At 33.6% G+C, this 12,965-nt stretch overlaps 2 protein-coding genes across 2 annotated transcripts; one reads left to right on the top strand and one right to left on the bottom strand.

Annotated features, from left to right (window-relative positions):
* The first annotated feature begins 263 nt into the window (after positions 1-263).
* LOC129894428 (spermine synthase) lies at positions 264-6,939 on the top strand. The gene is made up of 12 exons (XM_055970125.1): positions 264-424; positions 617-672; positions 751-990; positions 1,070-1,114; positions 2,071-2,147; positions 2,252-2,374; positions 4,277-4,381; positions 4,463-4,535; positions 4,862-4,933; positions 5,389-5,581; positions 5,737-5,866; positions 6,663-6,939. The coding sequence occupies exons 3-12, from the start codon at positions 840-842 to the stop codon at positions 6,741-6,743; spliced, it is 1,050 nt and encodes a 349-aa protein (XP_055826100.1). The 5' UTR covers positions 264-424; positions 617-672; positions 751-839; the 3' UTR covers positions 6,744-6,939.
* Positions 6,940-7,676: 737 nt separating this feature from the next.
* LOC129894427 (protein phosphatase 2C 51-like) lies at positions 7,677-10,933 on the bottom strand. The gene is made up of 3 exons (XM_055970124.1): positions 10,108-10,933; positions 8,627-8,732; positions 7,677-8,262 (listed from the first exon to the last, which is right to left on the bottom strand). Exons 1-3 carry the CDS (start codon positions 10,831-10,833, stop codon positions 7,910-7,912), a joined length of 1,185 nt encoding a protein of 394 aa, XP_055826099.1. The 5' UTR covers positions 10,834-10,933; the 3' UTR covers positions 7,677-7,909.
* Between the last annotated feature and the right edge of the window lie 2,032 nt (positions 10,934-12,965).

Below are 12,965 nucleotides of genomic sequence, written 5' to 3'. Positions count from 1 at the left end.
AATTACTTTTATATCCCTTGTATTTTAACTATATTCCCAAACTACCCTTTTTATTCTTTTAACCCTAAAATTCACATCATTTCCTTATTTAATCACTTTTATCCAAACACTCAACTGCTTATTTATAAAAATAACTTTCAGCACTTTAAAATTCTAAAAATATTTCATATATAGAAGTTACTTTTTTTAAGTCCATCCAAACGGGCTCCTAATTTGGAAGCGTTAACGCCATTTATTCGTCCACCAACCAAACCTTTTTTCTGAACAACAAAAAAACAAAATCACAAGTGGAGTATTATTATTTTTCTTGGTTCTCTCCCTCTCTGATTCCTTTTTCCCGCTCATCGAATTGTTGCCTCACACTGAAATTTTTGCTATTTCCTCTGTGTATTTATACCCTTTTTCCTCTCTCTTGCTCTTATTGGTAATTTTGTTCAACCCTAAAGTTTTTTTTTTTGAAGGAATAAAGTTGAATGTTTTACTTTTTGAAATTTTTAGCAAGTGTTGGTTCTGCGTGAATTTAACGCTGCTTTTATTGTATTTTGCTTAAGTAAGAGTGGAATTCCCAGTTGGAAAGTCTTTAATTTGTGTTCCATTTGCTTTTTAATACTTCCAGGGATCTTCGTTTAGTTCTAATCTAATACTTCTGTGAAGTTGCTATTTTTGCCTAACGTGAGTACTCTTCCTTTTGTTAATCAATTAATTAATCAATTATCTCAAGTTTTGGTACTAAGTTTTGTATTATGACAGGATACCCTGTGGTTGTTGGAGGCTGGATTCCAATAAGATAATAATTTACGGAGCTCGACGAAGGAAGAGGTTTGGACAGCCTGAGGATTATGGATGGGAAGGAGAATAATGTTAATGGTTCAAATGAAGTTGTTATTCCTAAATGTTGTTTGAAGGCTAGGGTATATGATCCTCAACTTGAATCCAATTGCCACTCCACTGTCGTTTCAGGATGGTTCTCTGAACCTCGCTTATCCTCTGGTAATTAAACAAAATTAATCGAATATATTTGTGTTTACATGTTTTTGTTGACATGTTCTTCTTGTTCCTTCCACTGCAGATGAAAAAGAGAGGGTATTGTACTTTAACAATCCAATGTGGCCAGGTTAGAATTTGCTTTTTTTTTGGTTATTATTATATTTTACTATGAGCCGAGGGTCTATTCAAAATAACTCCTTTACCTTGGAAGATAGGGTAAGGTCTGCTTACACATGTTGTTAATATGATAACGGTTCTTTTTTTGTCCTCGACCCTTGCCCTTTACTTTGCCTCTTTATCTTATTTTATTAGGAAAGTTTTTCCCAGGACTGATACTTGGAATTTGTTTCAAACAGTAATCAAAAGTTGATTAATTTTTAGATTAATTTTTAGCTTTATGTTAACAGTGTTAAACTAATACATTGAAACAGATAAGTTATTCTGTGCTCACCCAAAAGGGTAGCGGCTGCGTGTTTTCCTTCTAATAAATAAAAAAAAAAGATAAAGTTACCAATCAAAAAATATTTTCAGAACAGTTGGATGAAAACATGAAATCATTCTTTTCTTGCTATTGTTTTAACACTCAACACAATCTTGGTGATTTTGTAGAGTCAATCACATGTCAATTTTTTTTCCCCGATATGATTGGGACAATGAGAGTGCTTTTTCCTAGTCATGTAAACAGAAGAGCTTCTGTCGGCTACAACTGCATTAGTTAGTTACACTATATGCATATTTAGGAGATGATACTTTTGTCCTATTGCGAAGTAAATTGTCAATTCTTAGGGTGAGGCCGGCTCGTACACTTGTTTCCGTGAGCCCAGTATTTCCAGTGTGTGTGTTAAAGTAGCACAGATGATGCTTCGGGTAAGAAGTAGGAGAAAATTTGAGCTTTATGCTGTAACAAATTCCTATAATTTGGTTTGCTAGTTTAAACTCAAGTTAATGCATAAAGATTGACTTCTATTTCCAAGTGTATGACTCCTTTTCGATATTAAAGTACTCAATGATGTCCTTTCTCTTATTTCCTTTTTCATGAATGTTTACTAATAATAATTGTTTCATCATTGCGTCTTTACACAGGAGAAGCACATTCCCTGAAAGTAGAAAAGATTTTATTCAAGGGAAAGTCAGAATTCCAGGAGGTTTTGGTTTTTGAGGTTCAGCATCTTTGCTCTATTGTAGTTTTGCGATTTAAATTCTAGCTATTAATTTCTCTTAAGATCTTTTATCGTCTGCCTTAACTGTGTATTCGTACTTTCAGTCTGCATCCTATGGGAAAGTTCTAGTGCTAGATGGCATTGTTCAGTTGACCGAGAAAGATGAATGTGCCTATCAGGAGATGATAGCCCATCTTCCTCTCTGTTCAATCAAATCTCCTAAGAAGGTAACCATGTATAAATTTTGGCTATACAAATTTCGTTCCCTTTGTTTCACACTCAATGATCAACAAAGGGTCTGTGGATTTGCTTTCTTCTTTTTAAATCAGAATATATTGGAAAGTGTTAATCTTATGTGCTTGAGAACTGGATTGATATGTGTTTTTGTGTGTGACAAGCTGAGACCTGGATTTTTATATGTACGTCAATCAAGAAAAGATAAACTATGTGATGGAACCAGCCAAACACTTACCCTTTAAGATTTCATTATCATGGATGGTCTACTTCTCCCCCAACCTTTTGAGGTTTGCATGTGTGGACTGATAAATCATTTTTTTTTTTGTGAATAACGTTAATTTCTAAGTCGGCTTGTGCACACCTGGCCTATTCTACCAGGTACTTCTTCCCGTCTACGTATGTATCGGGTAATTTTGTTTGGTAGAATCTCTTAGTGTTTAGTCTCTGTTGGGATTTTTACCTCGGTCGGTTTGCACCCACTTTACTAACCAATAGGCCACACCCTTGGTTGTTATGTGGACTGATACATCTTTTTCTTGGTAATTTGATGATTAACATGGTGGGTAGCTTTCCAAGTCCTGTTGCTCTATAGGCTCATATAGATTTTCTGGTAGAATTATGCCTTTATCAACAACTCATTAGTTTTTATGGAATCTGACTAATTCTATGTGCTACTGCTTCAGGAGGAATCCCTAGTCAGCCTTCGGTTCTCTGTGCATTAATCCCAATGGGTCAAGAAAGAATTTGTACCTTAAAAGGGTTTCTTTGTTTACAATTCCTTTCTTATGCTCTGTTTGCTATATGTTACTATCATTTCCACCTACAAGGACGATCAATATCTGGACTGCTTGAATGGAGGGTATGTGAATATGTTGCTACCAATAGAGGGAGATGAAGTAGGACATGCTCACAAATTTATTTTTGTCAATGTTCTTTTCATGAATTCAATATTGTTGGTGTACCGACAAATGTGAATCACCTAATGTTAAGATTAAATCCCCTGATAGGTCTATGACATGAAGGAATCTGAATAATCATTTAGTGGAAGTGCATTAGGAATAGGAAGATTACTTTCTGAAAACTTGGTGGACTGCATTAAGCAGTATCTCTTCTAAGATGATAACATGTAATTACTCTGAATTTGGAACTAAGAAATGTCCTAGATTTGAAGGACATGTGCAGAGGAGGCTCAATCATATAACTATTCTTTCGGCTGAACCTGTTTGTAGTGGGTGAGAATTTGATGTGTGTGGATGTTGGAGGAACTAAAATTTTCTTCTGCCAGTTTCTTTTCTTGTTAAGCATCTGTTAATGTGCCAAATCTTTTTTGATTTATGGGTTTTTATCACTTGTCAGCAGCAGTTTACCAATTTTCAGTTTTATCTGCACATTTTGAACTTTAAAATGTTGAAAATAATCACTAGACTGGTGGCACTACCTGGTTGTTATCTCTTTCTGTGTATTTTCAGATAGAATCTAATATAGATGATAGTTGAACAATTTAATGAATTGACGAGAAAGCCTAGTTTGGAATGTTGCTGGTCTTTCTTAGCTGCTGTGGGTTTCCTCATTTGTAACAAGCGAGAGAAAAGGAGTTAACCGATACTAGGTTCTTAATTTTTTTCTTCAATTCTTTTCGTAACATTGGTACTTCGATTTTATTCTTTGCCTGGGCATCCAAGACAACATTAGAAAGATTTGAGTCTATGATAAGCTTATCATATATATATATATATATATATATATATTATTATAAGTCTTTATTGGACCTTATTGTTTGAATGCCTTACCTTTGATATTAATCTGTTGTTTTCTATTGGCTTGCCTTCTTTTCCTTCTCAGTTTTACCATTCATTGTTCTCTGTCTAATCTATTTTGACCTACGAATGCAGGTTCTGGTTGTTGGGGGTGGTGATGGTGGAGTTCTAAGGGAAATTTCTCGACACAGCTCTGTGGAGCTGATTGATATTTGTGAGATTGATAAAATGGTTATCGATGTGAGTAACAGATCCAAGATACATGAATTGGTGCTTTTGTTGAGTTTCATTTTAAGTATGTTGTATTTTCTTGTGTTGCAGGTCAGTAAAAAATATTTCCCGGATTTGGCTATTGGCTTTGAGGATCCTCGTGTCAATCTTCATGTTGGCGATGGTATGAACACTTTCATGTGTTGCTTACACTTGTTAGTATGATACTTAACATCAATTCCAGTATATTTTTCTTCTCTTTGAATTTTAGTTATTAGGAGAATGCTTGGGAGGCTGACATGCATAGGGTAACGATATCACAACTCCCAGAGTATCATTTTAGTTATTTTGGCACGCAATGTTTTGGCCCGATATGGATGGGAATGACTCATTATAAAATTAAAACTAAAAAGCAGGACACATGCTTTTCTTATTCCTGAAATTTAATTCATGTTTTATCAGTATTATATCTAGTCGAGCTGTATATGACTTTCTGTATGATTTTGACAGCTGTTGAGTTTCTGAAGAACACACCTGAAGGGAAGTATGATGCTATCATAGTTGATTCATCAGATCCTGTAGGTACGTCAGATGCATCTTTTTAAGTTTACAAATCCTTGCTTTCTTAAAGTTTTTGCAACTTAAAGGTCATTTATGGACTTTCCATAGAGCATTCTGCCATCCACAGTGAGGCAATCCCTTGTTCAAATAGGGCAGATCTTGTTTGTTGAAGATTGAGCCTATAGTTCACTGATTTTCAAGGATTGAAAAACTGCATGCATTTTTGGGTAGATATCCGTGTCTTTTGTTGGAGAACACAGCACTACTTTTGTTTGATTTTTCTTGTTTCTGTTGGATGTCCTTGGCAAGTGTATATATCGATTCTATAGTATCTACTCTTGTTTGGAGTAGGAATAGTTTTGGTTTTTGGTTTTTGGTTTTGTATCTTGCACTCCTAAAAAGATGGGTTTTGCAGCATCTAGTATCATTTCAATGCAATGAGCTTTAATTTAATTTCTCAATGTGTTTCATTACAGGTCCTGCAATAGAGCTTGTGGAAAGACCATTCTTTGCAACAATAGCCAGGGCATTAAGGCCTGGTGGTGTACTTTGTAACATGGCAGAGAGCATGTGGCTTCATACTCATCTTATTCAGGATATGATCTCAATTTGCCGTGAAACATTTAGTTCTGTTCATTATGCATGGACCAGTGTTCCTACATATCCTAGGTATAATTTATGAACTAACAGCTAGAGCCTTGCAAGTTAATCTAGCCATTTTATTTATTTGTTTCCTTAGTTGTGCCGTTGAGGGGTAGAGAGGAATTGTCAAACATGCTTCCACATAATTGTTTTTGAGGATTGTTGCTTTACGTATTATGCAGCGGTGTTATTGGGTTTCTTCTGTGCTCGACTGAGGGACCATCTGTTGATTTTAAGCATCCTGTTAATCCTATTGAGAGGTTAGAGGGCGCTCTTCAGCATCAGAGGGAACTTAAGTTTTACAATTCTGAGGTAACTTGTTCTATCCTACTAAGCAATTTTGTATTGCTACTCATAACATCACCAATAATTCTTCTTTGAATTTGTTTATGCTGTATTGACTGACCCGTATGCTATGTATTGACATTTACTTGGCTTCTTGTATCATGATTTGATATAAAATGTAAAGGTTTGGATACAATTTGAGATAATGGGTGTTTCAACTGTACCCAGACAAATTGTACAAGCTTAGCACTTTATCTACTCCTTTTCTCATTCTACTTGTACCCCGACGCTTGGAATTAGAGGGCCTATTTTTTACCTTAGTAGCTGGTATAGGGTAACAATTTTCAGAGAACTGCCTTTGAGTTTAAGCTTTCTTGCTCTGTTTCATAGCATCTACCAGCATACAACTAATACTTGTATATATATGTATCATGTGTGTCTCTGTGTGTGTTATGATTTGATCTAGTTGCTATAATTTTATCTTGTATCTTCTCATGTAGATTGTTTAGCATCAGTGGATCTGTCTTCAGTAATGTGAAAGTGTTTATGCTGTTACCATACAGATACACGGCAACTGTTAAAGAAAAATTTGCTCTGAACTAGTTAATTCTATTTAAAGCTTGTACTGACTTCAAAATTAGATTTAAATTTGATGATGCAACTGAATATTGTCATTATCGTGTTTTAGTGCTTAGTTGGAAACTTGTCTCCTAATATCCAGTGACCAATGTTGAAAAATTCTACTTCACCCTCCTGAAGAGAGGATTAACAACCAGAAAGTGTGTCATTTTTTCCTCTGACAGATATCTTGTTCCTTTAACAGATGCATGAAGCTGCTTTTGCATTGCCGTGCTTTTTAAGGAGGGAGGTGAGGTGTCTCCGTGGCAGCCCACGTTCTGCTTGAGTCAAGATTTAAGTTAGTCGCATTTTCTATGAAATTATTACCCATTTCTTTTCCTTGCTGCTGGAGTATACTGATTGAATGTAGATGCGGCTATTTATTCTGTGGTTTGTATTGTTATTTGATATTGAAGACATGAACATGTAATATGACAGTTTCAGTACTGCTTATATCTATTGTTGACTTGTTGAACTTGGTACATGTTTCTTAGTCGATATTGAGACTTGAATAAATGTCCTGGCCCACTCGAGCATATATTACTCTTTCTGATAAATGCTTGGATAGTTTAGCCTGTATTTGCTAAAATATTTCAAAGCTTTAGTTCCAGCAAGTATTGCTATGTCGAAATGACAAAACTAAAAACTGATTGACTGCGACGACGGTTTTCATATTTCATTATTGTTGATGACAGAAATCTAGAAGTTGGAAATAATATGAAGACGAAAGCAAAATCAAAACACAAGTGTTCCAAAATTATGAATCGTCAGTCGGGATAATACAAAAATGAATGGTGGAGGTTGGAATCTTCTCCCTAGACTCTTTAAGTAACGTGATAATTTTGCAAGTTGGAAGCCAATATATTGTGTTTTTTTTTTTCTTTTGTGTTGTGTTTTTGTTCATTTTAATCTAAATTGACACACATCACATCTAGAAAAGGGAATAAAAGGACAATTATTCTAGAGAAATAGACGGACTCTTTTCCAAACGAAAATCCGACCATGTACGTTGTGCCGGACCCCAAAATTCTTATGTGTCAAGATAAAAAGTGAAAAGTTATTAATGTATATATAATTTCTTTCTTCATAAGAGAGAATAAAACATTCACATCGACCTATATGTGTGTTAGCTCCCAGTACACAAATGCCAAGCATTGTTTCACTAGACTTCCTTTGCAGCAAACTACCCGGTGGAGATATTTTCTCCCAACTAAGATGATTCAAATGTAAATGACCAAGGCCAATAATAGTTTAAATAACCATAAACTTTACAAAGCAAAAGGAGAATAGTGCGTGAGCATGCAACTAAGGCAAGTAATGATATTGCTGCAGACAATCATAAAGGGAAAAAAAGATCGATACCCCTTCACATTGTTAACCTGGTGGGCATCTTCAAAATGAACTGCCATAAAATTGTTTGACATATCATTTGCCTGGGAAGCTTAATTATGTTCAGTCAGTGGATGAACACATAGATCTATTCAACTCGACCACAATTACACTGATGTTATCCCTACTACCCCGACCAATTGCTAACTCTGCAAGGAAGGTAGCTGCCCGTGCTGCAAGACTTCCTTTGATGCCTTCACTTGACTGATCATCAATCTTATCGGATTTGCTTTGTTGGTCGCACCTCCTGATCGTTTGACCATTCAAGCATCTTCTTGTAATGTCACACGCAACATCATTTGGAATGATATCCCATAGACCATCACTTGCAAGTATTATGAATTCATCTTCATCACTTCTTTTGCTAACTACAACTTCAGGATCTGGTATCACGTACGGTTTGAGGTACATATCACCTGCATCGATCAATAAGGTATCATAAGCAGCATGATTTACTATTTAATTTGCCAAAGTTCTCTGATCAGCTCTGCAACAAACAGAAAGTTAATTATTGATGTGTTCTTCATGTCCATAAAATAAATTACACAAGGACAAGATCTAATTCAATTGAAGATTCTTATAGAATGGTATACATAATATAATAATGTTATACAATATTCCAGCAGCTAGCTAATCAAGAAATGGAGAAAAGATCTAAAAGTTGAACCGTGTCATTAGAAACCAAATTCTTTGGTGGTGAATCCAGTTCCGTGAAAGCCTCGACAAAGATGAGAATTAAGGAAAGACCTGCAAGTGCAATAAGCTGAGTCTTTGACGTACCTATGGATCTTGAAGTAGAAAGAACTCCTAAAACTCTTTGTCCATTCCAATTTATGACTTTCCCACCTGAATTTTCGATTCTATCCAGCTCATCAGGTCTGTCAGGCTGCGCTCATACAGGAACTCGGTCAACATAAAGCATTCCATTTCAAAATCAAAGACATCTACTTGGCGCTATCAAATGTAGAATGTGTCGAGAGAAGTTGAGTACCAAGTTAATTGATCCCTATCATATCTACAAAGCAAATTCGGGATCTCAATTTGATGGTCTTAGCATTGATCACCTGCAGCACTAAGGCTACATGACTCATTGTCAGATTAATAATATGATGAACATCCGATAAGTTACTACACCTTTGGCGAGTTAAGATCATAGCAATAACAGTATTCTAACTGTCGTATCTAAGGATGTTAAATTAAAAGGTGTACCAAAGTTGCCAGGCTAGTGGTTATATAGGACTTTATGAAAGACCATATACTCAGAGGATTTACAATGAAAATAATATAAAGTAAAATAAACAATAATGATAAATCATTGTTGGTGTTTGTGTGAGGGCGAATCCTTTGACAATATTAGCAACCAAATCTCTTAGAAAAATATTGTTGCCTTTGGTTTTGACTTGACATAGATTTTTTTAAAAAAATAAAAAAAATTATGTTCTTAATAAAAAAATACATATGAAATATACCAAAATGTTCTTAAATTTTGTGGTGTTAAACATATGTGGTAGAAAATTAGAATAAAATAATTGCCAAGGAAAAAAAAAAGAAAGAGGCCTAAAATAACCTCAAACTATTGAAAATGGTATAAAAATGTCTCTCATCCGTCTATTGAACCTAAAATGCTCTTGACATCCACCTTTAGGTCCAAAAATGATCTTTTTGGACCATTTTCACTGGTTACGGAAAAGGGCTTAAAATGCTTTCGAACTAGTAAAAATGGTCCAAAAATACAGAAAAGGTCAATTTTAGACCTAAAGGTGAATGTCAAAAATATTTCAGGCCCAATAGAGGGACGAAGGACATTTTTATACCTTTTCCAATAATTCAAAGGCATTTTAATCTTTTTTCGAAAAAACACATTCTTTATGGGATAAAAAGGAAAATAGGAGTAATAAATTGAAATGGAGGGAATAAGATAGAGTAAATTATGTTTTTGGTAAATTCTGTTTGAATAATGCGAAGGACAGAAGTATTTTCCTCTTTTCCGATTCTCCCAAGTTAAACCTTCTTATATTGCTTCCTTTTTTTCACTACTTACTTGTCGTCATGTTTCACTTTTTAAAATTGAGGGTCCAACAACATATAACTTTAACTAACATATTAAAATGTATTTCTTCATGAAAAAAATAGCTAAGTAAAATTTTTGAAAATCTAAATTTAAAATATGTAAATTAATCTAAATTGTCAATTTAGCTCCAAAACTGCTTAAATTAAGTGACTTGAAGCAAAACATGTCAGATAAAAGTAGAGAGGTATACCTTATGATCAATAGACAAGGGTAAGGCAACTCCAGCACGTGAAAGCACAGCTCTTGAATCTCCACAATTCGCAACAATAAATTCCTCCTCTCCCACCACCGCTACCACCGCCGTTGATCCTATCGTCGCCATCTCCGCCCCTTTCTCGTTCACCTTTTCGTCCATCTTACGGAAACTCTCCCTCATCACTTTCTCCCAATTAAGACTCTTCTCATCATTTTCTTCCAAAACTTGCTGTATCACCAAATGGTGCAAAAACTCACGGCACGCGTGCGCTACACGTGAGCCTCCATGCCCGTCGTAAACACCGAAATAATCATACTTCCTGCTGCCGCCTATACTGAAAAATCCAGGATGAATCGCCACTGCATCTTCCATTTCCCTTCTCCAGCCGATCAACGATATCGATCCATGTGACAAGCACGTGACCAAGCTCTCCCTTACTTTTTTCACTTCACCAGATGTCCCTACTTGAACTTGCTCATCAGTATCACTTTCTGCTTTTTTCTTCTTGTAATGCCCGTAATCAGCGGCGAAGTCATTGAAATTTTCCGGTAGCTCAGGCGGCGGTTCCAACCGACGTACATTCAATCGCCTACGGCCAGTGAAATTTGGCTGCTTCTCATGACTCAGATCTACTTCTGCTAGTCCACCGGACTCCATCAACGCCGTTAGCCGGCAACCTTTTTCAGTTGCCGGCGGCATACCTTTAAGGTTATCAATCATCTTTTATGTGAAAACTATAACTGCATTGTGAAGATTATTATGGAAGTAGATATTTTGCATAATTCGGTTGTCCAAAAGACGGTGGAATTAGAGAAAGTTGAACAATAAACAACTCTAGGAAGAATATTAACCGTTGGATAGAAATAGGATGATTGAATTTGTGCCACGTGACGATGATGAAACGGCTGGTTAAGTACATTAGATCAGAACGCAATGATGGGTCGGACGATGACCAAAACACGTGGGCGGTTTGGATGAAGGAAGACGAAAATACGTGGCGAAAACATGTTTAGTTAGTCAACAGGGATTCCCAAGGGAAAAACAATTAATTGTCTCCGTCTCGTAATACGTTTAAATCGATAAATTTATTTATAAAAAATTAAAATTTTAATATTTGTGATTTGCCAAATCTTAGATATTTTATATGACTATAAATTATTCCTTTTAATTAAAGAATCATTTCATAGCTTATTAGTTGTTAGGATTATATAGATATCAGATTAGTTATAAGTACTACTAGTGATGCACATTTTTAAAATAATACGAAACTTTCTTCATAATTTATATATCTATTAATTACTCTCTTCATTTTTATTTATAATTTATATATCTATTAATTACTCTCTTCATTTTTATTTACATATTAAATATTTTTAATTTGATTTTTTTTACTTATTATTTTTGACAAATCAAGGAAGGATAATTTTTTTCTTTCTATTATACCTTCAATTTATTAATATTGAGTTAATGTCTTTGAAAAGTATAGTGAGTAATATATTTAAGGCCCTATCAATTAAGAAGGGTAAAATAGTAAACTCAATATATTAATCATTGTTTTCTTAATAAGTATGCCAAGTCAAAATTTAACAAATAAAAAAGAATGAAGGAAGTATGTGAATTTTTAAATTATCAATCAAATATCTTATTAATTTTATATATAAATACCTTATTTTCTATCTCTCTATCAAATATTATATAAATTATATAAAAATTAATAATGATAACTTATTTATTATCCAACTATCATACGTCCTCATTTTGTAGAAGGTTTCCGAGAAGGTAATGCATGTCTTAATTTTGATATTATTAATTTTTTAGGGGTCATTTTGTAGCAGGTTTTCGAGAAGGTAATGCATGTATTAATTTTGATATTATTAATTTTTTATTAGTACACTTTTTTAACTTAGGTGTATGGCTAGTATAGTATTATATAATCTATTCGATATTATTCTATGTATAATTAATAGTACATAGCAAATTATATTATAAAAATATCAAAGTTATTAATGCATGGGTTGACATGGTTAAAAAGTATACAAAAGTAAAGATTAAAATATAAGCCTTCAACTCACTCTCTCCCTTTCTAATTTATGTGTCTTACCTTTTCTTGTTTTTTTTTTTTTAAAAAAATGTCTCTTTCTATAGTAAAATCTTTAATTTCTGACATTCCAAGTTAACGTCTAACTAAACTCTAGGCTGCCTATACTCTATTATAGAGATTACATGATATACTAGATACTAGATATATATACTCAAGGAAATATTTAGTGGGTAAAAAGTTTTTTATGTTTGAGAGGCGTGTTAAATTATATAATAGTGTTTGATTTGGTATAAAAAATATATATTAAAAAAAATTATAATATAAAATAAAATTAAATATTTATTAAAAATGAAATATTTTTTAAATGATTAAATTAGTCTTAAGTAAAATTATGATATATATAAAATCAGAATTAAAAATATATTGACGCATATATTGAAACAGCTAAAATACTCTCTCTTTTTTTCAAAATAAATATCATTTGAACAATTTCTTTTGTTCCAAAATAAATATCATCTTAGAAATTCAAGATAAAAATTACTATTTTTATCCAACCACACTTGTATTCGACCTAAGAAAGTGCAAAAATCAAATTGATCAATAAACCTAATTGAAAAAATGTTATTGATTTATTGCTATTGAGTTATTGGACTAACGAATTTTAAATGATTTTATGAATAAAAAATAATCGGCTTATTAGTTTGATTTTGATTCTTTAATATTGAGTTATTGAATAAACATATAATCCATTAAAATTGTAGTAATTTACTACTTTACCTTATATAAATATTAAATATTAATATCTTACTAA

The sequence above is a fragment of the Solanum dulcamara genome, chromosome 7 (assembly GCF_947179165.1).
Source record: "Solanum dulcamara chromosome 7, daSolDulc1.2, whole genome shotgun sequence".
Lineage (NCBI taxonomy): Eukaryota > Viridiplantae > Streptophyta > Magnoliopsida > Solanales > Solanaceae > Solanum > Solanum dulcamara.
The sequence above is the reverse complement of the archived record's forward strand: the minus strand, read 5'-3'. Positions and strand labels throughout refer to the sequence as shown.